Source organism: Glycine max, chromosome 7 (assembly GCF_000004515.6).
Source record: "Glycine max cultivar Williams 82 chromosome 7, Glycine_max_v4.0, whole genome shotgun sequence".
Taxonomy (NCBI): domain Eukaryota; kingdom Viridiplantae; phylum Streptophyta; class Magnoliopsida; order Fabales; family Fabaceae; genus Glycine; species Glycine max.
Window position 1 is genome coordinate 38,026,827 of NC_038243.2, and position 25,967 is coordinate 38,052,793.

Here is a 25,967-nt window from a genome sequence, read left to right on the forward strand (position 1 = left end):
ACCATGCTACAATTATCTTGCAATTTTTGAAACTTCCATGACTTAATTGTAATATACCAAACAAGAAACCCTAACCCCTCCATGAAATAATATCATACTTCACATCATCACACACTACTAACACACTACATATGCATAAAGAAATCATGAAAACCCACGTCTTTCAATATTATAAGGCCTTGACCTTTGACCACACCAAATAAATAAACCTCAACACTACACATGCTCAATAACCAAAAAATACCCCTTAGCATGTCAGGAATTTAACCTGGAATAATACACATGCTTGTGGTTTTTGCTTGCCATCTTCCTTACGTGAGATCCATGACCATGTCCACGAATGTCGTCGGCCATCGATTTCAAAAGAGATATCTCAATGTCGAACAACAAATGAAGACTCTAACCTCACGCGTTTCCCTCGACATCTGATGCCATAACCACAAAAGATTTGAATGGGGATTTTTGGAATGTTAGGGTTCAACTTTGAATTGGGATTTTTTGGAATGTTAGTGTCTAACTCAAGAATAAATTTTACACACAAAACTTCATCGAAATTAATTGTTAAAAAAAAGGTCATTAAAAATATTCACTTATTTATTAGACATCTAATACCACAACCAATACTAATTAAGTACACGTCATCATGATCAATGTTTGCGTTGACCATCAGCATGTCTAGACTAATGATGTAATTAAAAGTGCAAATCTTATAAAATAAGAGCACCAAATCTTAGACTTACAAACTAGACCAAAATCACGATTTTCTAAATACAGATGACCAAATGTGGATGTGCAGTTTAGTCTATTATCTCCAAAGAGCTAAGTACGAAAGATGCCAAAAAGAACATTCAATCTTGGAGTACCAATGAACAATTGCTTGTTGGCAAAGTCTATGAATACATTAGAGGTGTCAAGCCTACTGTTAATTGGTGTTCTGTTATATGGAACCCAGCAATTCCCCCTAAGACGTCTTTCATTTTGTGGCTTGCTAAAAGGAACTGGCTGCTTACTCTTGACAAAATTGCTTTTTTGAACAAGGGTTCCCTCTGCCCTTTATGTTCAAATGAGGCTGAGTCAAATGCTCATTTGTTCTTTTCTTGTAGGAAATCTCTCCAAGTTTGGGCTCACATTCGTGATTTGGTTCCTTTACGCAGACGTTTCACTTCTTTATAGCACATTACTACTCTTTAATTAGGGACAGATCCACATCAGGTGTTCAAGGAAAATTACGTTGTCTGGCTATAGCAATTACAATCTACTGCATCTGGCTGTCTAGGAACAAGCTGATTTTTGAAGATTATGAATTTTCTGTAATAGAGGTTATTAGTAAGATTAAGTTTCTTATGTATAGACAAGCGCACCTGTTGCATTTGTTTTAGCATATTGATATAGGTCTTCTTATATTAGATAGATTTTTGATTTTTTTCTAGCCGCGGAGTATGTCCCATTTATTGTTGTATCATTTTGGGTTTAATATAATTTACATTTTTTCAAAAAAAAAAAATTGGGGTGTTTAAAGTCTAAAGTTTAAAACCGGATTTATTAATGTTATCTTGTCCGTTTGCAGGCAAGAAGACGAGTGCGGTTGTTTTGTTTGACACTTCTTTGCGCTCTCTTTCTTTCTCTTCCAACGGTCCATCTTTGACCCTCCTCCTTCTCTTCTTCCAATGGCTTCTCTACCTCATTTCCTAAACCCTAGAAAATCTCCTTCGCCGCTCAATTTCTGATTCGTTTGTTGGGTAGTTACTCTCTCACCGTTTCCGTTGCCACGCCATGAACGTGACCGTTGATTCCGCGCTCTTCGCGTTTCTCTTCCCCTCGGCGTGGGAAATCAAAGTCGCCGTCGCCGCGTCCGTCTTCGTCATCCTCGCCTACCGCTTCTTCGCCGTCCGGACCGGATACGCCGATCCGTCGCTCACCGACAATTCCGCCGGTGATGTTGCCGACGAAAAGGACAAGGTTATATTCGTCACTCCATATGCTCCTCGATTGCCACCGCGCTTTCATTTCAGTCTTCGTCACTATTTCTGTCGTGTTGTTTCTGAATCAGGGAAGATTTACGGAGATTCTTTTTTTTTTTTTTACGGTTTCTTTTGTTTTATTCTATGGAATGATCTTGCAGTTTATGTTCGATTTCTTTTTTCTTTTTCTGGTTTTAGAGGAATTGATTAATTCTCCTTAAGTCGAGTTGTTTGGATTCAATTTTGTCGAGTTCGTTAGGATTGTGAATTGTGATCGCCAGTTCGTTTGCGTTTGTGGCTTGTCGAGAATTGGAAACACTGTTTGGTTTTACAACTTAGTGGCTCTAGATTTTCGTGTTAGATGCTTCATGGAGTAATTTTGAACTTGTTGACCTTCAGTTTTGTTTGTGCTACGGTTTCGTTAGGATTGTGAATTGTGTTCACTGATCACTAGCTCGTTGGCTTGTCAAGAACGGAAGTGCTGTTCGGGTTTATAACTAATTCGTTTGTGGCTTGTCAAGAACGAAAATAATACTGTTTGGGTTTATAACGTAGTGGCTCTAAGTTTTTGTGTTAGGTGCTTCGTGGAATAATTTTTAACTTGTTGACATGCAGTTCTGCACTTATTTTTGTAGATGGGTCAGTCTAAAGTGGATTCTCAAGCCAGTTTGGCGTATCTGATCAAGGTAGTTAGGTTTTCTTGAATTGTTTAGTCTGCACCTTCTTCCTCAGAGAAGGCAATTTGTCTTGCACTAAGGTTTGCATGTGGAATATATATATATACTGCAAGTTATTGATGATATCTGATTTTTTTAAAATTCTCTTTGAAGTTAGAACTGTTGGCTGCCAAGAATCTTGTCGGTGCAAACTTAAATGGAACATCGGATCCTTATGCTATAATCACATGTGGCAATGAAAAGCGATTCAGGTTTGTTGATCTAGTTTTTTACCCTCCTTTATTTGAATCTCTCTCTCCAATAAATGGTGGAGCCAGAGGAAAATTTCGTTAGTGCCTTGGGGGTGGGGGGATTCTTTTCAACTGGAGCCAAAGCCTCCTTCTCCTCAACTATGTGCTTCCCCTGTCTCATGGAATTCTTTCCAGTAATATTTTTGGCCTTAAACAAGACTATTCATGTGGAGTTGTGGGCCTCTGTACGGTGAATTACTCTACAATTCAGGTTGCAGATGGAAGGTTTTTTCTTTGCATATATTTCTATCTTTGTTTGACATACTACTAGATTTTACTGTATTAGGATTTTTCTTATATCTAGCAAACTGCTACAGGCAGAGATGCTTTCCAGTTTTGCTTTTAACTATTTTTCCGACTTGCCTGTGCCATTGCCTTTTCGGTTTAGAGCTCTTTACTGTAATCAACCTTAGTTCTCTTACTTTCTTTCATAAAGAAATTTAGTTTGTTGATAGTCTTATTTGTACTTTGTATTTGTAAGTTTAGGATTAATTTATAGGAGGAATAATATTTTTTGATGTCTTGGAATAAGTGTGAAGCACCCATATATTTATGCATGTGACTGCATACATAAATATATATGTAATGTTGCAGAAAGATTTTGTACTTTAAATGGAATACATGTACTATCAGAACTGACTATTGACCATAGAGTGACAAGAAAATAAAGAATGTGCACTGTCAAAGTCTGTTAGACACTTAGACATGTGACATACTGATATGAAAATATGTTTTCCATACTCAGCTTATCTTCTTCTTAAAAGCAATGCTTTTGCTCAACACTGTTAATTGGGCCCTCATTAGTTGATATTCTGGTGTGCTGATGCAGTTCCATGGTCCCTGGTTCAAGAAATCCAATGTGGGGTGAGGAGTTCAATTTTTCTGTTGATGAACTTCCTGTCCAGGTAGCTAGCTTATCATATATCTATCATCTATGTTTCGATTTGGAGTAATTATACCAAGTGTTTGCAGCTGCTGAAAGTGGTTTCAGTGGTTTGTGAGGTTCAATTTTTACTATTTTTAGCAGACTGTTGTTTATGTTTAAGCTATTCTTACCATTAAGCACCAAGGCTTTTTTTAATAACCTTAAACTTATCTTCCAAGAACATGCTAGTTATTATTTTTTATTTTTTTTGCTTTTTACCTGGATTTATTTTCTTTCAGAGAACAAAACTTTTATCCACCTCTTAGCTTTACATTTCATACAATATGTTTGGCATTAAATAATGCTTCTATGTAAATTTTTCCATGTATGAATGGATTTGATCTCATTGACAATGAAATTTATTTACTAGAATGAAATAACACTATTTCATTGTCATTGTAGTTAATAGAAAAAATATGTGGCAGCAATGATGCATTAGTGAGAAAGTTGGGGTAGCACATATTCTGGAAAGGATGATCAGTGTCATCTTTGGTGGTTTGGGCATATGTGGAGAAGACCTGTAGAATCCCTAATTAATAAGGAGAGTGTAGATTAAATGGAGGAGGATAGTTCAATAGTTTGAGACTCAGAGTTAGGGGCAGATGAAGGATAACTTTAGGCCAAATCATTAGAACTATATAGATTTAAATGGTTTATTATTAGACATGATTTATGATAGGACATAATGGTGTCATTTGATCTATGTAGCTCATGCCACCTAGTGGGACAAGGATTTTGTTGTTATTTGTAATTAATAATCTTTTACTTAATTGGATTCAGATTGTTAAGTGTGTCCACTGAATACCATCTGGATTCTAGTTTTGCATTTGAATGATAAATTTAATGCTGTAATACATTTTCTTTTTTAAATCTCTCGGACAAAGAAAACAGATGAGAAGAATAATGAAAATAAATATGTCTATGCTAATGTAATTATTATAGTGACCAAACATAATATTTTCAGCATATTCTTGGATTGTTATCTTTAAAGGAGTATCAGCATATATTTTGTGCCTTATGTTAGTAGAAGCTTCTCAATTGACAGATTAAATCTGTTATGTAGGTTTTTCGTGAAACTGACTTCTTTCCCTGCTGACGTAGCAGATCAATGTCACAATTTATGATTGGGATATAATTTGGAAAAGTGCTGTTCTAGGTTCAGTGACTGTTCCAGTTGAAAGTGAAGGTCAAACTGGTGCAGTGTGGCATACTTTGGATAGCCCATCTGGGCAGGTAATACCTGCTGTCAGAAGAATTTTTTTTTTGGTTTCAAAGTTTTTGTTTCTTTTAGTTCTAATACTTTTTTATGTCTCAAAAATATCATTATTAATATGTAACTGAATGTCAGGTTTGTCTTCATATAAAAACAATAAAACTATCTGGAAATGCTTCCAGGTAAGCCTTTTGGTTTTATATTTGTTTTTAAAAATTTGTATTATGTTGGTCCTAGATACTTGGGTGCTGTTATTATCATCATATGTTGGTGTATTTCTTATAGTAATTAATTGACTGGTCTGATAGGATAAATGGTTATGGGGGAGCCAACCCTCGAAGAAGGATGCCTCCCTTGGAAAGCCAGGGGCCCACTGTAGTCCATCAAAAGCCAGGGCCTCTTCAAACTATATTTGGTCTTCATCCAGATGAGGTTACTGACAAATTAAACTTGTTTGTTTCTGGTTAATGATTACCAATATGTAGTTTTTTTAAGGTCAAATATGCTCAGAAATAAAAGATGAATGTGTACACCTGGTCTTTTGTACGATTGTGTTTGCAAATCTGACAAGTGAAGCATATTTTTCAGGTTGTTGATCATAGTTATTCTTGTGCACTTGAGAGGTCATTCTTGTACCATGGTCGTATGTATGTCTCAGCATGGCATATTTGTTTCCATTCCAATGTCTTCTCTAAGCAAATGAAGGTCAGACTATACTTCTGTCTTATCTAGGTTGAGTAGTGAACACTATAGCGTACAGTGTTTCTTGTATGAGATTGTGAAGTCATTGTTCCATTACTAGCTATTTTAATTTAGGATTTTCTGATAATGTTTGAGAGATTGATAAAAATTGGAGTTGGAGCAATTACATTTGAGATATGATACATATACATGATATAACAATTCATACAACATCGTTCCTTGTGTCTATCTTTCTCCATCATTATGACATGTAATAAATGATGTGTAGGAGAGAGATACACACAAAAAAAATGATGTTATACAAACTGTTGTACGAATTGTTGTACAAATAACTGTTTAGATTTCATGTAAAGTTTCTCATTTAGGGAAACAGTTGTATTATCAGTCATCGCCTCATAGAGTTTTGCCTGGACCTTCATTTACTGAAACTGTATTACTAATAGTAATATATGTGCCTTTAGAAAAAAAAAGTAAGCCAAAAAATATAAGCCCTTTCTTATCGACACTGTCAATCATTTATTTGTTGTGATTCCTGGGTTTCTTGTATTTATAGTGTCTTTTTCTGTTTCTACGTTAATTATAATATCAATTTTTGGGTGTATTTGCCAGGTGGTTATTCCATTTGAAGATATAGATGAGGTACAATCTCTATTGTTTTTTCTCTTCCCATCTGCACTAAATATTTCAGTCAAATTAAAACTTACATTCAGTGTAACAATTCTACTTTTTCTTAAGATACGAAGGAGTCAACATGCATTTATTAATCCTGCTATAACAATTATTCTTCGCATGGGTGCCGGTGGACATGGTGTCCCTCCTTTGGGAAGTCCTGATGGTTAGTAATTTGTTTGAAACACTTAGTTATTTATTTTCTATTGTACTTTATGATTCAATTCAATTCTTGTGACTTGTCCAGATTTTTCCTTAAACCTTTATTGTTGACTGACTTTCTGTTTTCATAAATACTGACATCTTACTGTATTGCTGGATACTATTATTATTGTTATTCAGAGTTTTTGTAATATTTCTTTTACAAAATAACAGCGAATGTTTTTATTTAGTGAATAAAAGTAAGCACTAATTATCTCACACTAATAATGGCCTTTGTCAGATTTTTTTGATTAGATCTGTATTTTTCTTTATTTCAGGTAGGGTCAGATATATGTTTGCATCATTTTGGAACAGGAACCATGCATTAAGAAATCTACAGCGTGCAGCAAAGAATTTCCATGAAATGTTGGAAGCTGAGAAGAAGGTTACAGCTCTTGCTTAATCAATTTGGTTTTCATTGTCTTAATACAAGCTCAATTGTAGAAGTTTATATCTACTTTTTTTTAATAAGTTGCATCTTATTATGAAATCTATAAGAGATTCAAACATAGGAATATGAATCCTCTAAAGTGATGGGTACACTTTAGAGGCTAGAGTGCAGAGTTTGTATATATTTTATGACAATTTATACTGTTACTTTTTCCATCAACTGTTATATTTTCTACTTTAGCCTTTAAAAGTGCCTATCAGATTAGGGGAGCCAAATCTTGCTATTAATAAAATCTTATGCCATGTCGTGCTTTGGAACACATTATGAAACTGATATGTGTGTTAAGAGAGAGAAAACAAGGGACATTAGATGAATTGTGTGTTCCTGATCTACAGAGTGAAGGTTCTTACTCCCTTTGGACCAAGACTATAGATGTTTAAGGTTAGCGCACAGTTGCACATAGCTTAAGAAGTATTTAATACTACTCACAAACTACAAATTTAGTCTAAAATGCCTTCATTTAATATCTATGATTGGAGTGGTTGTGTAATAGATCATCAATAGTATATTTGGAAGAAAATAATTAACGAGACTTGGAATTTGTAAAAACATCGATAGTTTTAGAAAAAAAGAAGCTAAAACATCAATAGTTTTGGTCAGGAGGGAGTATTTATGAGTCATAAATACTTGAATAAAGGTTATCCTAATTTACATAATTACATGCAGTGCATAATATTTCTTAATATACCTAATTATAACTTTCACTTAATCTCCATCACTACCCCTCAACTATGCAAGCTTGCTATTGCATATAACTAACTCAAGGAGCTTTCAATGACTCTGAGGAAATCTGTCAATTGATAAATCCAATGGTGATGTCTCCGAATAAGATCTTTCCCATGATGAAATGTGTTTGGACCTGATTTTTTTTCTTCCCTTTTCAATTTCATAGTAATTTTTACCCTGACATTTTTTGGACAAATAGAGAACAATTTCAAGCAATTTTTTGTTTTTGTTAATCATTATACAGGAAAATGCAGAGTCAGAGCTGCGTGCACATAGTAGTTCTGTCAGAGGAAATAAGATACTGGACAAGGCTCCTGAAGAAAGCATGCCAAAAACTGGAAGACTTCAACCTTTTGTCAAAGAAGAGGCTTTAGTTGGTATATACAATGTATGCATCATTTTCTCCTTTTATCTTCATGAGTTTAACTATCTGCTTAATTATTTATATATAACCAGTGATCCTTCTACAGGAAGTTTTTCCCTGCACAGCTGAGCAGTTTTTTAACTTGTTATTGAATGATGGTTCAAATTTTACTAGCAAATATCGTTCAGTACGAAAGGACACTAATCTTGTGGTAAGTTTTCTTCAATTTATTGTCATTATTTTTAAAAGTCATTAATTTCTCAACTGGGTTATAATGGAAATCAAATGTGAAACAATAAAAAACTTATTCTTGTATCTAAGAAATGGCTATTAATTATTGTGCAAGCTAGCTTGGCTTTTTTCTGATATTGAGGAACTGTTTCGCCTGCCAATGTTGAAAGCAAAGCTAGATGCTCCATACAAGATTGTTCAAATTAAGATGTTTATCCTCATTTTATAATTTAAAATGGTTTAGTCTTTGAGTCTTTGTGATTCACATAGTGGTACCTTTATTGTGTTAGATGTTTTCTTATGATCTAGTTATGGTTAAGTGAAAGATTAGTGTTTTCTAGATTATGGTTGTGGTTTCCTAGATTCAGGTTCACAATGAACCTTCCAGCATATAGAAAATTCAACAGGAAATTCAAAATTATGAATAACTACATGACAATATTCAACCCTTGTATATTTTTTTTGCACAGCAAAAATCTGATAGTATTAATAATGATTCAGTACTGGGTGTACTGAAAATAACAGATAAATACAAAGGCAGATCCTGCCGAACCCAACTACAAAAGAAAAAAGCACAGTAGCTGGAAACCCAACATCAAACACCCCTTGTATATGTTTCCTACATATGGTTCACAACAAAACTGAGTCCATATTAACACAACAGTCAGAATGATGGATAGTCTGGCAGATGGTAGTACAATAACATAGAGTATAGTTGGTTATGAACTCTCCAACTACAATAGATAGCTTTTGTTGTGTGGTTCTCCCAAGGTTTTTATCATATGGCATCTTTAATTTTTACCTAAAATTCATTTTCCTCTCGTTTCTTGCTAAAATTGAAATGTGTATTGTCTTGCTCATACTCAAACGAAAACCCTTTGATGTCAATGCTTGTCTCCAAAGTTCAAGCTTAGAGTTAACCTCTTCCCTAAATTCTTTAATCAAAATATATCATCCACAAAAGGCATGCATTTAGGGATAATATTTTGTATGTTCTTGGTAAGCATATGTAAAACTAGATTAAACAAGCAAGGACTCAAGGTAAGAGCCGTGACATAAACCCATCCTTACAGAATAGTCCTTTGTCTCATCTACAAGAGTTCTTGTGCTAGTGGTTACTCTATCATTCATTTGCAAATGGATTGTAGATCTTATTAGAGGTGATGCTTTCTCTCCTTTATATGACCTTTCTCTCCTTTTCCTTTATAGATTCTTTTGTTAAAAATAAAGAAGAGTACCACTTAGTAAGAGTACATAGTTTTTTTTTTTTAATCTTGGAAGTTGTATAGTCTTACATATACTTGTTTTATTTAGTTCTCTCTGACCGCCATAATTGTCATTGAGAAAACACTGGCTTTCTGACAATTTTGTTTACTTGATTATGGAAAGGTGATAATCAGAATTTGTCTGTATAAGATTATTTGTGGTTACTGTTAAAATTAGATTTCTTTTCTCGGCGCAACATTTTGATTACGTCTTGATGTTTAACTCTAAACTTGGAATGGAAGAATATTGAGGTTTCAGATTATTTGTTTGTTCTGCATGTATTTAACTTTTGATAGCCTGGCTTTGGGACTTAAGGTGTTGGTTTGCTCTATGGTTATCCTGTTTGCAGATGGGTCAGTGGCATACAGCAGATGAATACGATGGACAAGTCCGAGAGATAACCTTCAGATCCCTTTGTAACAGCCCCATGTGCCCTCCGGACACAGCCATGACAGAGTGGCAACATCATGTTCTATCACTAGACAAGAAAAACCTGGTTAGACTGTTGCTTGTATTTACTTATGATGAAATATTAAATTCGTCACTGAGAATATAATGATAACTGATTAATATATTTGTGGTCTGGCTAACTACCTTCGCTTTTGCAACACTTATCCTTTACTTTTGTATCCCCACCCCCACCCCCCTCCCCCAAGAAAAACCTGCGGAGTTCAAAATAACTAATGAAATGTTGTTATGACTTCTCTTAGGTGTTTGAGACTGTGCAACAGGCACATGATGTTCCATTTGGATCCTACTTTGAGGTTAGGGAATACTTAAAATATCTGAATACTCTGCTGTTTTTGCTACATTTTTCTTTTGATATATTATTGTTCCTGTTATCTGATTTGAGTCATTCCATTTGTATATGATTTTTATTCATTGGTTTAATAGAGGCACATATGATCAATCCATTTCTGTTTGACTTTTATTGTTCATTAGTTTAATAGAGACACATGATATGTGTAGTCAAGAAAACTCCCAATTGCACGAGTGGAAGAGTATGATTCACTGTCACGACCCACTCTTGGACCATGACCGGCACACAAACTATAATTTCTACCTCACACTAAAACACAAATAAAAGATCAACCTAAAGGGATTACCGAAAATCCGGCAGATTTTCCCCTAAAAAGAGGACAAACCACGCGTGCACACACACACACACACATATATATATTTAGATCCAACAATTAGATATCAAGCCCTTGACATAATGTCCAAAACATCAACTAGTAGTAATATAGCTCATACATAGTAATCATCAAAGTGTTTCAAAACATCATAATTACATCATTAACATATCTATAAGGTAGAATCATCTACGTCCCAAAAATAAGGGATTTCCTATATATCTATTTCTAACCCGAATCTCTATAGCTGCATTTTACCAAAGTTACCAAAATATACTCTCCATCATATGCAATGGAGGCCTACCAAAAGATGACTAAAATCCTGGGTAAGACAGCAAATCCCAGGAAGTCAGTTACTCAACCACCTGTGAATCTGAGGGGAAAAAGAAAAAAAATGGGATAATTCACGAAGATTTAGTGAGAGCATAAAATACAAAGTGATTAGGAAAGAGAAAGCAAACATAGCACGAGTTTTTTTTTGTCCCTCATTTAAAAAGAACTTAAATGATGTTTAATAAAAGCAATAATATATACAACTCACTTTTGCAAAAACTAATATTTACTCCCTTGAAAATTCATTTGAAATATAATCAAGTCAAAATCAAGAATAACAAACTTGACTCCAATTTAAAAACCACGTTATCTCTTCGTTGTGGTAAACGGAAAGAAAAACACACTACATTGTAGCAAACAGAAAAACATGCTACTACAGTACATTATCTATTTGTTGTAGCAAACGGTAGCAAATCACATAATCCACAATAAGAAGCCAATTTCACATTTAAACTACATTATCAAACTATTAAAATATTCATTAAACCATTAAGGATCACAAGGAATCAAGTTCCAACCAAGTAAAATAAATATTATACTACATTCTCAAGTGCTCATAGAAACCATAATCACCAAAACAGCTTACTTTAAAATTTAGTTGCTTCTCCTAAAAATAGTTAAAAGTTCCCCTAAGCAGGATTAACTACTTACAACTAAAGAGAACACAATCAACCACCGTATTTTTCACAAAATCTAAGCATTAAAACAAAAAGAACAAAAGGTTAGGCAAAATCCCCACTTGAAGATTTGAAGTGAGGAAAACTTTACACTTACTCTCTTAGCTTTTGTTGATTTCAAATGACACATATATATATACAAGATACATAAGAGAGAGAAGGACAGCTGACAGTGACACCACACTGCTACCTTCTGAATTCAGTAAGATAACAAGCAACCATACATAAAATAATACTAAATATTCAACACTCCCCCTCAAGCTGGAGCATATAAGGACATTGGAAGAGAGAGATGAGAGAGGTAGAGAGAGAGACACGGGGTGGGGGAGAGATAGGCTTAGAGATCACGCAGTAGTGAGAAGCAGAGAGAGCCTGGGGGAGGATTCTCGACAGGTATACCCAGGAAACAATGGAAGAGACAAACAAAACGCAATCTTCAACTGGAGGGATCACAAGGACATCTCATCCTTTTATTTCACTCGGTTCTCGGATGACATTACAGAAAAGGAGTTGTGGTACCACTTCAAAAAGTGGGGGGATGTGAAGGAAATATTCATACCAAACAGAAGAAACTACAACGGGGGACGATACGGTTTTGTTAGATTCAAAGGGGTTAATGATGCTAACTACTTGGCAAAACAGCTGGACAAAATCGTTATCGGGGGATTGAAGTTATATGTTAACATTCCAAGGCATGGCAGGGAGATGCAAAGAAAGGGGGCTTCAGGAAACAAACAAAAGAACTACGCTGGGAGCAATCAGGTTGAAATACATGGAGATGCAGGACAGAATGGTGTCAAGCAGGGATCATATGCGGCGGCATTGTTAAGAAATATCAGAAACATGGGACAAAGGCCAACTTACCACAGCCAGGTGCAAAGACATCAGACTTCTTCATCATCAGTGCACCTCGACATAGGACTGGAAGAAAACAACTGGTTGAAAGATGCGTGGGTTGGGCGTCTAAGAAATCTTGCCATGTTTGATAGACTGGAGGAGGAGATACTGTGAGAGACAGGAATGGACTTATCAACTAAGTATATAGGGGGCGACCTAGTACTTCTACTCACTGATGAGAGAGCAGCACAAGTCATGAATGGCGGCCAATATGGTGGTGCACTATTGTTCTATTCTATGGAGAAATGGAGCCCAAGCATACGCACAAGCTACAGGCTGACATGGGTGCAGTGTTGGGGTATCCCACTTCAGGCTTGGGATATGAGACACTCCAGAAGATACTAGTAGCGTTGGGGGAAACGGTAGACATGGATGACGACACAGAGGATAAATGCAGGCTGGACAGAGCTCGGGTGCTCGTTAAAACCCCATGGAGCCCGACGATAAGGCATACGGTTGACATCGACATAGGCGCTGAATGTTTTCAGGTGTTTGTAGTGGAGGAGTGCGGCGGCGGCGACAACCAGCATCGAAGAGGTGGAGGCAGCTCCAGCGGCTCATCGGAGGAGATAGATTTCGATGACAGCCACCTCGGAAACTTCACTCCGAGATCGACAACCTCTCTGGGCATGGTAGGTGACATGCAAGACCCAACGGCACCGAAAAAGGCAGCTGAACCACGCGGGATCAGCGACTCGCGCACCACCGCCATCGTTGACCTCGGAGGGAGCTTATTATCCGGTGGACAATGGGAGCGAAATCACCCACTGGGTAATGCTACTAAACCATGGATCCTACGCAAGCCTCCACAGGTCACGTCAGATGATCAGTCGAGGCAGCTAAGGCATAAGGCAACGGTCACCTACCTTCCTAACAACACACTCAAACAAGGAGGATGTCAGTGTGTCGGGACTGCAAACCGTGAAGACAAAGGGAACCTAGGACATGAAAAAGGCAAAAATGAAAAAGGAGAAGGCAGCGGGGTGAGAGAGATACAGATGGCAAAGACAAAAGCAAGCGGTGACGTGGAAGCAACATGCGAGGTGGCAGTCACCCAGACCTTGTGTCTCGGAAGTGAGAACTCTGAATTTAAAAATTGCAATGTGCAGGAGACATATGAGGCAGAAAGAAAAAATTACTCAAGCAAGGAGGGGGATAACACTCACGTGGAGGAAAGTGGGCCAGAAATTGGGCCCAATATAAATGTGGGGTTTTCTAGTTACACCCCTACACAGGCCACACAACTTTCGGGCTTTACTCCACAAAACACCAAAAGAGGATCTAAAGAGGGTGGCAGGTATACTCTAGACAGAGGTATCAAAAGAAATTAAATTTGGGCCAGCCTTTGGATACTCCACCGAAAGACACAGCAGAAGAAATGGTCAACTTGCATCCTCTCCAAATAGAGGATTTGCCTCATCATGGGCCTGCCACCAACATAGACACTGTCCTGAATCTACACTCAGCAACACACAATGAAGGCCCAGAAGACATGTTGGAACCTCAGCAGACTCACGAAGCCATCAACATTTGGAATACGACTAAGCAATTGGGTGCTACAGGGGGAGACGAACAACACATAATCATTGAAAAATTAAAGAAAATGGAGAAAAGAGACAAGGAGGAAGCAGAGAGGTTGGGAGATACCAGTAGATGCCCATGAATATTATATCATACAATGTCAGGGGTTTAAGGAGGGAGTAAAATGGGCAGCTATCCGAAGATTGATCAAGAAGGAGAATGTAGACATGGTATGCCTGCAGGAGACAAAGAAGGCAGCGATTGATAAAGCTATGTGCCAATCATTATGGGGGGAAGCTGAGGTCTGTTGGGAATTGCAACCTGCTAACAACACAGCAGGAGGCATCTTGTGTTTGTGGAGTGGAAGGACATTCAAGCTACAAAGGAAAGTCATTGGCAATGGATTTATTCTACTCACAGGAGAATGGATTAGGGAGGCACAACAAGTCAACATAATTACTATATATTCCCCAACTGAAATCCAAAATAAGAGGTCATTGTGGGAGCATGTAAGGCAGCAGAAACACTCATTGTCCGGGGACCTTTGGTGTATTTGTGGTGACTTCAACAGCATAAGAGAACCAGCTGAAAGGTTCGGCATAAGTCAAAGGGACCCAGGGAACAGCACCATCAAAGAGTTCAATGATTGGATAAATGATCTGGAGGTAGTTGAGGCACCTTGGCTGGGAAGGAAATTCACCTGGGTCAGACTAAATGGAACCTCCAGGAGTAAGCTTGACAGGTTCCTGCTCTCCCCTGAATGGCTGGACAAATGGCCTGCAAGCACTCAAATCACCTTACCCAGAAACTTTTCAGAACATTGTCCACTATTGCTTAGGTCCATATCAGTTGATTGGGGTCCTAAACCTTTTAGGATTTTAGATTGCTGGCTATCAAACAAATCTTTCAAAGAAACTGTGTACAATTGCTAGTCTTCTATTCAGCAACAGGGTTGGAGAGGGTATGTTCTCAAAGAAAAAATAAAAAGACTCAAACAAAGGCTGAAAATCTGGAATAAGGAGAGCTATGGAGACACTTACAAAAAGGTCAAGAAGTTAGAAGATGAATTAAATAAAGTGGAGGAGGATTCAATTCAAAGACAGCTTTCTAACCAAGAGGAGACAAAAAGGAGACAATTACAGGAAGTTCTATGGGTGGCTGCACAAGCTCATGAATCGTTATTGAGACAGAAAGCGAGGTCAAGATGGACCAAGCAAGGAGATTGCAATTCACGCTACTTCTTCTTGATGATGAATGCTAATCGAAGGCACAACTCTCTAAAGGGAGCCATGATTGATGGAATTTGGACCGATGACCCATATAAGGTTAAGGAGGAAGTAAGATCATTCTTTTCAAAAAGATTTCAAGAAGCAGATGAACAACGACCTAGGCTGGATGGAGTTTGCTTTCAGTCAATCAGCCAGCAACATAATGACATGTTGATAGCACCATTTCAAGAAGAGGAAGTAAAATAGGCTGTATGGGATTGTGGGAGTGATAAAAGCCCAGACCCTGATGGAATGAACTTTAAATTCATCAAGCAGTTCTGGCAACTAATTAAACCTGATGTTCTTCGTTTTCTAGACGAATTTCATGCTAATGGAGTGTTCCCAAGGGGCTGCAATGCATCCTTCATAGCTTTAATCCCCAAGGTGGCTGACCCTCAATTCTTGAATGACTATAGACCCATCTCATTAATAGGTTGTATGTACAAGATTGTCTCTAAGGTGCTGGCTAAAAGAATGAAGAAGGTGATGTCCTTTATTGTAGATGAGACACAATCTGCTTTTATTGAAGGAAGACATCTACTACATAGTGTCCTCATTGCAAATAAGGTGATTGAAGAGGCCAAAAGAAGCAGTCAACCTTGCCTTGAGTTCAAAGTAGACTACGAGAAGGCTTATGACTCTGTGTCTTGGAATTTTCTGTTATATTTGCTGGAAAGAACAGGATTCAGTTCCAAATGGATCAAATGGATTGCGGGGTGTTTGAAATCTGCGTCTATTTCGTTTTTGGTCAATGGTAGCCCTACAACTGAATTCTATCCTAAACGGGGTCTGAGGCAAGGGGATCCACTAGCACCCTTCCTATTCAATGTGGTAGCTGAAGCTTTGAATGGGCTGTTGCGGAGAGCCAAGGAGGAAAATTTGTATAAAGGCTTCAAGGTAGGATCCAACAATGTGGATGTTAGTATCCTACAGTATGCAGACGACACAATCTTCCTAGGGGAGGCAACTATGGAGAATGTAAAGGCCATTAAAACTATTTTGAGGACGTTTGAACTTGTGTCAGGCTTAAAAATAAATTTTGTAAAAAGTGGCTTTGGAGCTATTGGTGTAACGACTCAATGGAAGCAACAGGTAGCCAAATATTTGAATTGTGGGTTGCTGACTTTTCCTCTTGTTTACCTGGGTATACCAATAGGGGCCAACCCAAGGCAAAGGCATATGTGGGATTCCATTATTCAGAAATGTGATCGAAAATTAGGAAAGTGGAAACAGAGACATATCTTTTGGGGGGAGAGTGACATTAATAAAATCAGTGTTAACATCGATTCCCATCTACTTTCTTTCTTTTTTCAGGGTTCCTAAAGCAGTGGTGGATAGGCTGGTGAAAATACAACGCCGCTTCATGTGGGGAGGTGCAGCTGACCAAGCTAAGATTCCTTGGATCAGTTGGGAAGTAGTATGCTTACCAAAAGAAAAGGAGGGCTTGGGCATCGAGGACATCAACAACTTCAACCTTGCATTGCTCGGCAAATGGAAGTGGAATCTCATGCAAAATCAAGGAGAACTATGGACTAGGGTATTAGAATCCAAATATGGTGGTTGGAGGGGTTTGATGGATGCAAATTCAGCAGCTCATGAATCAATCTGGTGGAGAGATTTAAAAAAGGTTTTCCTTCATTCTCACCAGGGGCAGCTAATCACTACTGGGATGTAATGGAGGGTTCGAAGTGGAGATAAAATCAAATTCTGGGAGGATAGGTGGCTAGGTGGGGAGGATTCATTGGCAGGAAAATATCCTAGACTATACCGGATATCATCACAGTATCATCAGCTTGTTTGTCAGATGGGAAGTCATAAGGACAGTGGTTGGGAGTGGAATTTCACCTGGAGAAGGTCACTATTCGACAGTGAAATTGACCTGGCTGTCAATTTCATGAGAGAGGTTGATGGTAAGGTCATACAGTAACAAGGATTCAACGAGGGGGAGTGGAGTGCAGACCCAACAGGCCAATACTCAACACGTAATGCATATCAAATGCTAGAGGAGGAGGCAGCTGTGGGTAGTCAAGAGGAATGCTTTGTGGAATTGTGGAGATTAAAGATACCAAGCAGAATAACAGTTTTTGGGTGGAGGCTACTTAGAGACAGACTACCTACCAGACAAAATCTACAGAGAAGGCAAGTGCAACTCACAGACACGCTTTGTCCTTTCTGCAAAAATGCAGAAGAGGATGCATCACATTTATTCTTCCACTGCAGCAAAATCCAACCCCTGTGGTGGGAAACCATGTCATGGCTACATTTACAAGGTGCTTTTCCTCTAATTCCAAAACACCATTTTCTTCAACACACAGGTGTTCAAGTGGATGTTGTAAGGTTCAAAAGATGGCATTGCTGGTGGTTAGCTTTAACATGGTCTATTTGGAAGCTCCGAAATAGCATAGTGTTCTCTAATGCAACCTTCAATGCTAATAAACTGCTCGAAGATGCTACATTCCTCATCTGGACGTGGCTAAGGGGTTTTGAAAAAGATTTCACCATCCATTTTAACCAATGGTCAAGTAGTATTAGTCAAGGTTTCTGTATCAGTAGAGGCTAGAACAATGTGCAGGGCAACATATGTATATTTAATTTATTCCTTACTTTGGTTCTCCTTTAGACTAGGACTGTCTGTCTGTGGAACCAGCAATAAGGTATAACATATATGTATATCAGTACCTCTAGTACTGCATTTTATATATCTAATATATTATCTTTGTCGATAAAAAAAAAAAAAGCTGGAGCATATAAATCATATGCACCAAGCTTGGAACATATAGACTGAATCCTAGGTTTTCTTAAGGACTTAGTCAAAATATCCGCTAGCTGATCATTAGAACTAATGAACTCAGTGACAATCTCCTTGGACAGAAGTTTCTCTCGAATGAAATGACAATCAATCTTTATGTGCTTAGTCCTTTCATGAAAGACTGGATTTGAAGCGATATGAAAAGCAGCCTGATTATCACAATACAACTTCATTTGCACCACTTCACAGAATCTCAATTCTTGGAGAAATTGCTTAATCCACATGAGTTCACATGTAACCATAGTCATAGATCGATATTCAGCTTCTGCATTGGACCGAGCAACAACAATTTGCTTCTTGCTTTTCCAAGAGATAATATTCCCTCCAATGAAAACACAATAACCTGATGTGGACCTCCTATCCATGGGACAACCAACCCAATCAGCATCACAATATCCCGATAGTTGTGTATTACCCTTGTCTTCATACAACAAACCTTGTCCAGGGGCTCTCTTAACATATATGAGAATACGCATGACAGTATTCCAATGGTCCAAATGAGGATTTTGCATAAATTGGCTAACCACTCCCACAGCAAAGGAGATATTAGGTCTTGTAATGGTGAGATAAATGAGTTTTTCCACAAGTCTCCTATATCTCACGGGGTCAGGATAAACTTCACTCTGATCTGCCATGAGCTTCAGATTTGGATCCATAGGGCTATCAATAGGCCTACAATTTTGCATGCCTGTTTCTTCTAGAATATCAAGAGCATACTTCCTTTGAGAGATCACAACACCATCTCCTGATTGAGCCACCTCGATACCAAGGAAATACTTCAAATATCCCAGATCTTTGGTTTGGAAATGGTTGAATAAGTGCTCTTTTAGCTGGGCAATCTTAGTAGTTTCATTTCCTGTAATCACTATGTCATCAACATAGACCATTAGATAAACACACTTTTCAGGGGATGTATGACAGTAAAAAACAAAATGATCAGCTTCACTTCATTTCAGTCCAAAAAGTTGAACCACATGGCTAAATATACCAAACCAAGTTTGAGGAGATTGCTTCAATCCATAGAGAGATCGGTGAAGCTTACACACAACACCATACTCCCCTTGAGCAACAAACCCAGGAGGTTGCTCCATATAAATATCCTCCTCAAGATCACCATGGAGGAAGGCATTTTTAATATCAAGCTGATGGAGGGGCCAGTGACGTATGGCAGCCATAGCAAGAAACAGACGAACAATAGTGCTTTTGGCTACAGGAGAAAAAGTATCACAGTAATCAAGACCATATATTTGTGTGTAGCCTTTAGCTACCAAGCGAGTCTTAAGCTGATCAACCTCACCATTGGGCCCAACTTTGACAGTATAGACCCATCTACAACCCACAATTGTCTTGTCAGGAGAAAGGGGAACAAGTTCTCAAGTATCATTATTTTCAAGAGCCTGCATTTCACCAATTATAACTTGTTGCCAGCCAGGATGATCAAGTGCCTCATAGACATTGGAAGGAATAGTAAGGGAAGATAATGAGAAAACAAAGGAAGCATATGAAGGAGACAAACAGTGATAACTTAAGAAATTATAAATAGGATGAGGATTATGAGTAGAGCGAATACCTTTCCTGATGGCAATGGACCAATCTGAGTCAGAATGATGAGAAGAGGTGGAAGGAGAAGAAGGATCCATGAGTTGAGGACTGGTTGAAGAAGGATGAGGATCACGAGGAGAAGCTTCAGGCACTATAGATCCAACTTGCCTTGTCCTGCATTGAATAAGAGGTGGAGAAGCAACTTCAGGTGAATTTGGTGGAGAAGATGGGACAACATTGACATTTTGATTTGAGTTACCTAGAGGACAAGGAGAAGGAATTGGAAGTACTTCCTGGAGAGAAGAAGGATGGTCCACGAAGGGTGTGTCTTCAAAGAAGGTTACATCTGCAGACATATAGTACCGTTTTGTGGTTGGAGAGTAACACTTGTAGCCCTTTTGAAGACGAGAATAACCCAAAAAGATACATTTGACTGACCTAGCAGAAAGTTTGTTTAAACCAGGAGACAAATCATGGACAAAACAAGTACAACCAAACACTTTAGGAGAAACATGAAATAATGGATCATGAGGGAAGACAATTGAGTGAGGGATTTGGTTTTCAAGGGAAGAAGAAGGCATCATATTAATTAGGAAACAAGCAATAAGTACTGCATCTCCCCAATGATGTGTAGGAACATTAGAATTTAGCATTAGGGAACGTGCAGTTTCAAGGAGATGACGATTCTTCATTTCTGCTATACCATTTTGTTGTGGTGTGTGAGGACATGTGGATTGATGTAGGATACCTTTGGAAGATAAAAAAGAAGAGAGATCATGAGAGAAATACTCTTTAGCATTATCAATTCTGAAGATCTTAATTGTTTTTCCAAATTGATTCTCAATCTCATTGTAGAACGACATGAATAAAGGAAAAAGTTCAGATTTGTCTTTCATTAAATAAACCCTAGTACATCTGGAGAATTCATCAATGAAAGTTACAAAATATCGAAAACCAAAAGATGTAACACGACTTGGTCCCCAAATATCCGAATGAATGGTAGAGAAAGCCGAGTTACATCTTTGTACAGTTTGAGGAAATGATGACCTAACATGTTTTTCTAATTGACAAGACTCACACTCTAAGACTTGAAGATTCTTAAGACTAGGAACCATCATCTTCAGTTTTGGTAAACTTGGGTGACCCAAACGATCATGCAAAAGTTTGGGTTTTGAAGTTGCAAAACAGGACACAGGTAGGTTGGATTCTAAATAGTAAAGTCCTCGTAATTCACATTCTTCTCCAATCAGTCGGCCGTCCCATGTTCCTAAATAACAAAAGAACTAACAGTAAAGGTTACTGATCAATTTAATGAACGAGTCAACTGACTTAATGAGATTAGATTATAGGGACACTGAGAAATGAATAATACAGAATTCAATTTCAAAGAGGGAGATAATGAAACTTGACCTCTTCCTTGAGACGCAATCTTGGAGCCATTAGCTACAGTAACAAGGTGAGGAATTTTTGGAGAGGAAAAGGATGAAAAAGAGGACTTATTACCAGAAATATGATTAAAGGAACTTGAGTCGAGTATCCAAGGACTAGGACCTTCCATGGATTGAGAGATACATGTTGTTGAAAAACATGGTACAGGTGTAGATTGAGCTTGATTGTTGGGTTTCTCGGATTTGAGCTTCAAATACTCTTGATACTCCTCATCAGAGAACCTAGACTCTGATTTCTCTAACCTAGAAACCTACGCTACCTTGTCAGGAAAGCCATGCAACGAATAACAATTCTCTTGAGTGTGACCCATCCTTTTGCAGTAAGTGCAATGAGGACGTTCACCCCTTCCACTGCAGCCTCCTTTATTGTTGCGGCCTCCTCCTCTCCCACGAGGTGCAACCATGGCTGATGTTTCCACAACATCAGAAGGGTTTTCATCCTTTAATACATGAGGCACGCGAAGAAGTCTAGTGATGAGGGAATCCATTGATGGAACTTGGTCCCCAGCAAGGACTTGATCATGCACATGATCAAAGTCTGAATGTAAGCTTCTCAAGATGAGGACCATGTAGAATTTGTCCAGTTTTTTGTTCACTTCTTCCAATGAAACAGCCACAAGAAACTTTCTCAACTCTTCCACTGCAGCCCGAGCCTTACCTACATGTGCAATCATGTCATGGTTGGTTTGCTTGAGGGCTGTAACCTTCATGGTTGCATCAAACAAGCTTTGGATATCATTAGCAAAGATTTCTTGGGCCTTCTTCCAAAAGGAGCGACAAGTTTTGAATGACCTAAGGATTTCCAAAATATCTGGCTCAACTAATTGCGATAGCACAGCACAGAGTTGATAGTCAAGCTTTTTTCACTCAAGTTTTTTGTCGCTTGGAACAATGTCAACACCTTTCTCCAAGTGGTCATGGTGTCCTTGATCGAGAAACCACAACTCCACTGAAGCAGACCAAGACAAATAATTCTTCCAATTGAGTTTTGCAGTTGTGATGGTTGGGGTTCTAGAAAAGGAGAAAGCAAGTCCAGCAAAAGCCATTTTTGATCAATACGGAAACCCTAATGAAAAAGGATAGAAGAAAGCACACGGGCTGACACAAAAACTTGCTGAACCTGAAACGTGCTCAGGAAAGGACGACGAAGCTGTTGGGACAAGTCGGGTGAGCTTCCGATGACGGGACGGCGACGCGTGGACTTCACGTGCCGAAAATCGCGCGAGACGGTGAGAGCGCGTGGAGGCTCCGTTGGTGGCGCGACTTCCAGGGGTGGTCACGCTTTTCAAGGCGAACCTAACCCTGGTCTCGCCAGAGAAAATGGCGGCCGGAGATGACGGCGAGGGCGAACGGTGAACAGAATCCGCTCTGATGCCAACTTGAAGATTTGAAGAAGTGAGGAAAACTTTTCACTCACTCTCTTAGCTTTTATTGATTTCAAATGACATATATATATACAAGATACATAAGAGAGAGAAGGACAGCTGACAGTGACACCACACTACTGCCTTCTGAATTCAGCAAGATAACAAGCAACCATACATAAAATAATACTAAATATTCAACACCCCAAATTTAGCATGCTTAGGGTTTTGAGAAAATCACAATAATCCTTCTATTTAATTATTCCAACCCCTCTCACACAACCCATAACTAATCTATGTCGTAAAAATACTCATCTATCTCAATGGGTTATGGAATTACCTCAAGAAGCTCAAATAGAGAATTTGGGTATTGTTCCCTTCTACTCCAACCACCTTCCCATGCTTGAGAGTGCCACAAGAGTGCAAGGAACTTGATGAATTTTGGAACAATGAAGGAAAAAGAGTGGAAGAATGAGAGAAGAAAATGATGCAAATGGGGATGGAGGACTCGAGGGATGGGGGTGTGGGTTCTAAAAAGGAAGGGAATTAGGAAAGTGAGGGGGGGGGGGATATGTTTATATTATTATTATATAATATTTTTTTTCCTTCTCTTTCAGTATACGGTGTGTTTCACATACACTGCTTATTATTGTAAATTTAAAAACACACCGCTTATTATTGTTAATTTAAACCTTAATCTTTAACGTGTGGCTGAGGAAGGAACAAAAAATTGCTAAACATGCCTACTTATTGCGAATTAATCTATTATCTTAGCCTCTGAAGGCACATTGGTTTTGCACATAAAAGTGGTTAGCACGTCTAAAATGAGTGTGAAGCTGTAACCGATCAAACGCTTGTATTCTACCTTTTGTTATGGTGTACAATGCCAACTGGAAAGGGAAGGATTGTTGGCCTTTTAAGTATTAATGTAAAAACTTACTATATCAGCCTTCTTTTAAGGTGTTCATTTGTGACTTCCTATCAAAAGGGAGAAAGAACAGGTTCTACACTTTTAAAATACTTGTTTTAAAAATCATAGATGGCTACACCTCTTGTAATTGGAAGGACTAAAGTTGGTCATTAAGGTATGAAATATTGAAATAAAAAAAAAAAAAAAAACATGCCTATAATTGTCCCTTCATTAATCCGTGATTTGTTTGTCTCCTGACATATATATTCTAATATTATTAGAATTGTTCTGATAAAACATGGTGTTATGTTCTTGGTCCAATAGGTACACTGTAAATGGAGCTTGGAGACAATTAATGAAATCTCATGTACTCTGGACATAAAAGTCGGTAAGTTGTGGTTGAAACTCCTCAATATTGTCCCATTTTACTTATTCCTCATTTAAGTCTGTCATTGATGATGCGGTCCTCTGCTAATCACCAACCTCAAATAAGTGTTAACTATGAAAACCCATGATATTATTTGCTTTTTGGGTTATTTTCATGATTTTGCCCCTTTTCTTTCATCAGAACAGCCTGTATGATTTAAAACCATGTTCGCAGCTAAGCTTTATTCACACAGCACTCACTGCTTGCCAGCGTTTCCAGGCACACCCTTTTCTCATTTACACACATTCTCTTCTGTTGATTTTTCGGCAAGTCTTCTGAATAGAGAAAGTCTGTGTGCTTCCTCTACTCCTTTTCCTTTGCTCACCCTTCCGGGTTTTTTTTTCTTCCTTTTTTGTGGGTGGATGTGTTTTTTGTCTTCATTCTGCTGTACCAACTCAAACTTATGTTCTACCTTTGTGTTGTGTTCTGTTCTGATTCGTGATTTTTTTTTTTTTTTTTTATCTTGACTTCAATTTTATGTACTACCTTTGTGTTCTGTACAGCCATCCTACCTCACTAAAGCAATTTTGGGATTGGCTACTCTGCCACTGATCTTGGCATTGATAACTAGATACAAATACTATGATTACCATGTTAGAATCAGGGACAAGCTAGAATTCTCTCAGGACTTGGCCAATGTGAAAAACATTAGGGAAATATTAAAGTAATAAACAAAACCTGGGTTCATTCGCTTCCTTCACTGTTTTTGCAGGTGCGCATTTCAAGAAATGGTGTGTTATGCAATCCAAAATAAAGTCAGGGGCAGTCAATGAGGTTGGTAGATCTTTTGTTGACAGAGTTATTGCATGTATATAGTAGTTCCTTCAAATTGCTGGTATTAACAGCTTTTAATTAATAAAAAATATTTGTTGTTTAACAATGTAGTACAAGAAAGAAGTTGATGTGATGTTAGATGTTGCTCGGTCGTATATAAAATCAAATACTCCTAATGATGAGGACGATAAGGCCTCTTCGCCCCCTGCAGCGACAGTGGAAAGCTAATATTTTTTGGCAACCTCAGATTAGGATTTTATTTATCTGTGCTATATTGTAACCTTTTTTTTTTTTGGTTATTTTTGGCAACCTCAGATTAGGATTTTATTTAGGAAATATATGTATATTTTGATTGCAATGGGATTTTGTTTTGTGTATCATCTCCGTTGGTAACTATCAGCTTGTCAGAGGGGGGATTCTGGTGCTCTATTTTTCTTCTGGAAACGCTTCTGTGGAAAATGAAAATTTCTTTATAGTGCCTTTGATTACTAATAATAAGGTTTTGCCTTTCAAGAAAAGTTATCGTATGATCTAGCACTCCTGTTGATAAAGAATTGTCTTGTAGAGCAGTTCTCAAGATTGGTGTGTATGTTACCATTTTTCTTTCTGCCACACTTGTAAATAATATAGTGACCGCTGCCCTTTTTCCTCAAAGGCCAGAATTGCATGTATGTGAGAATGAATATTGGGAAATTCTTTTGTTTCGAACTAGCAGCTGCAACAGTTAACGGATGTGCTCAACTCAAAGCTGTTAGAAAGTCCCACTGGGGATGTGTTTTAAGCAAGTTCTACTTGATGAAGTTTACTGGCGCAACGTTAACGATTGTTATGTAACAGAAGTTTTGAGTAAGCTTAGAAGTTATCACCTGCATTATTTGACCAAAAGAATATCTATAAGGCTTTTATTTAATATTTTAAATAGTTATTATTATTAACGTGAAAAAAACACTGAAATATCTCTTTTTTTTACTCTAATATAAAGTGTGAAATGGATATCTAAGTGTAACTTTTCTATAACCAGCAACTAGTTACTCTGCAAGGACATCCCTAGTATTTAAAGGGACTCTAATTTCAACACCTTATACTTCTTTTACATTATTTCAATTTTGGCGGATTAATAGTAGAGTATTAGAGACGAGTGTGTTTACATGTATTTTGAGATTTAATTATCTAAAAGGATATCAAAGT

General features: G+C 37.8%; 1 protein-coding gene across 5 annotated transcripts; it reads left to right on the top strand.

The window, feature by feature from the left end:
* The first annotated feature begins 1,547 nt into the window (after positions 1 to 1,547).
* LOC100789923 (BAG-associated GRAM protein 1) lies at positions 1,548 to 25,252 on the top strand. 5 transcript variants are annotated; one of them, XM_003528443.5, is made up of 18 exons: positions 1,549 to 1,959; positions 2,597 to 2,647; positions 2,792 to 2,889; positions 3,758 to 3,833; positions 4,958 to 5,086; positions 5,202 to 5,248; positions 5,375 to 5,498; positions 5,655 to 5,771; positions 6,378 to 6,407; positions 6,504 to 6,603; positions 6,917 to 7,023; positions 8,060 to 8,203; positions 8,286 to 8,390; positions 10,026 to 10,172; positions 10,387 to 10,440; positions 23,903 to 23,966; positions 24,718 to 24,779; positions 24,891 to 25,252. In XM_003528443.5, the coding sequence occupies exons 1-18, from the start codon at positions 1,774 to 1,776 to the stop codon at positions 25,005 to 25,007; spliced, it is 1,758 nt and encodes a 585-aa protein (XP_003528491.1). In that variant the 5' UTR covers positions 1,549 to 1,773; the 3' UTR covers positions 25,008 to 25,252. The 5 variants fall into 5 exon arrangements, with proteins under 5 accessions (XP_006583858.1, XP_003528491.1, XP_006583859.1 ...); XM_006583796.3 differs by having other exon boundaries at positions 1,825 to 1,959; positions 2,577 to 2,647; XM_006583797.4 differs by having other exon boundaries at positions 1,870 to 1,959; positions 2,796 to 2,889.
* Positions 25,253 to 25,967: the final 715 nt, after the last annotated feature.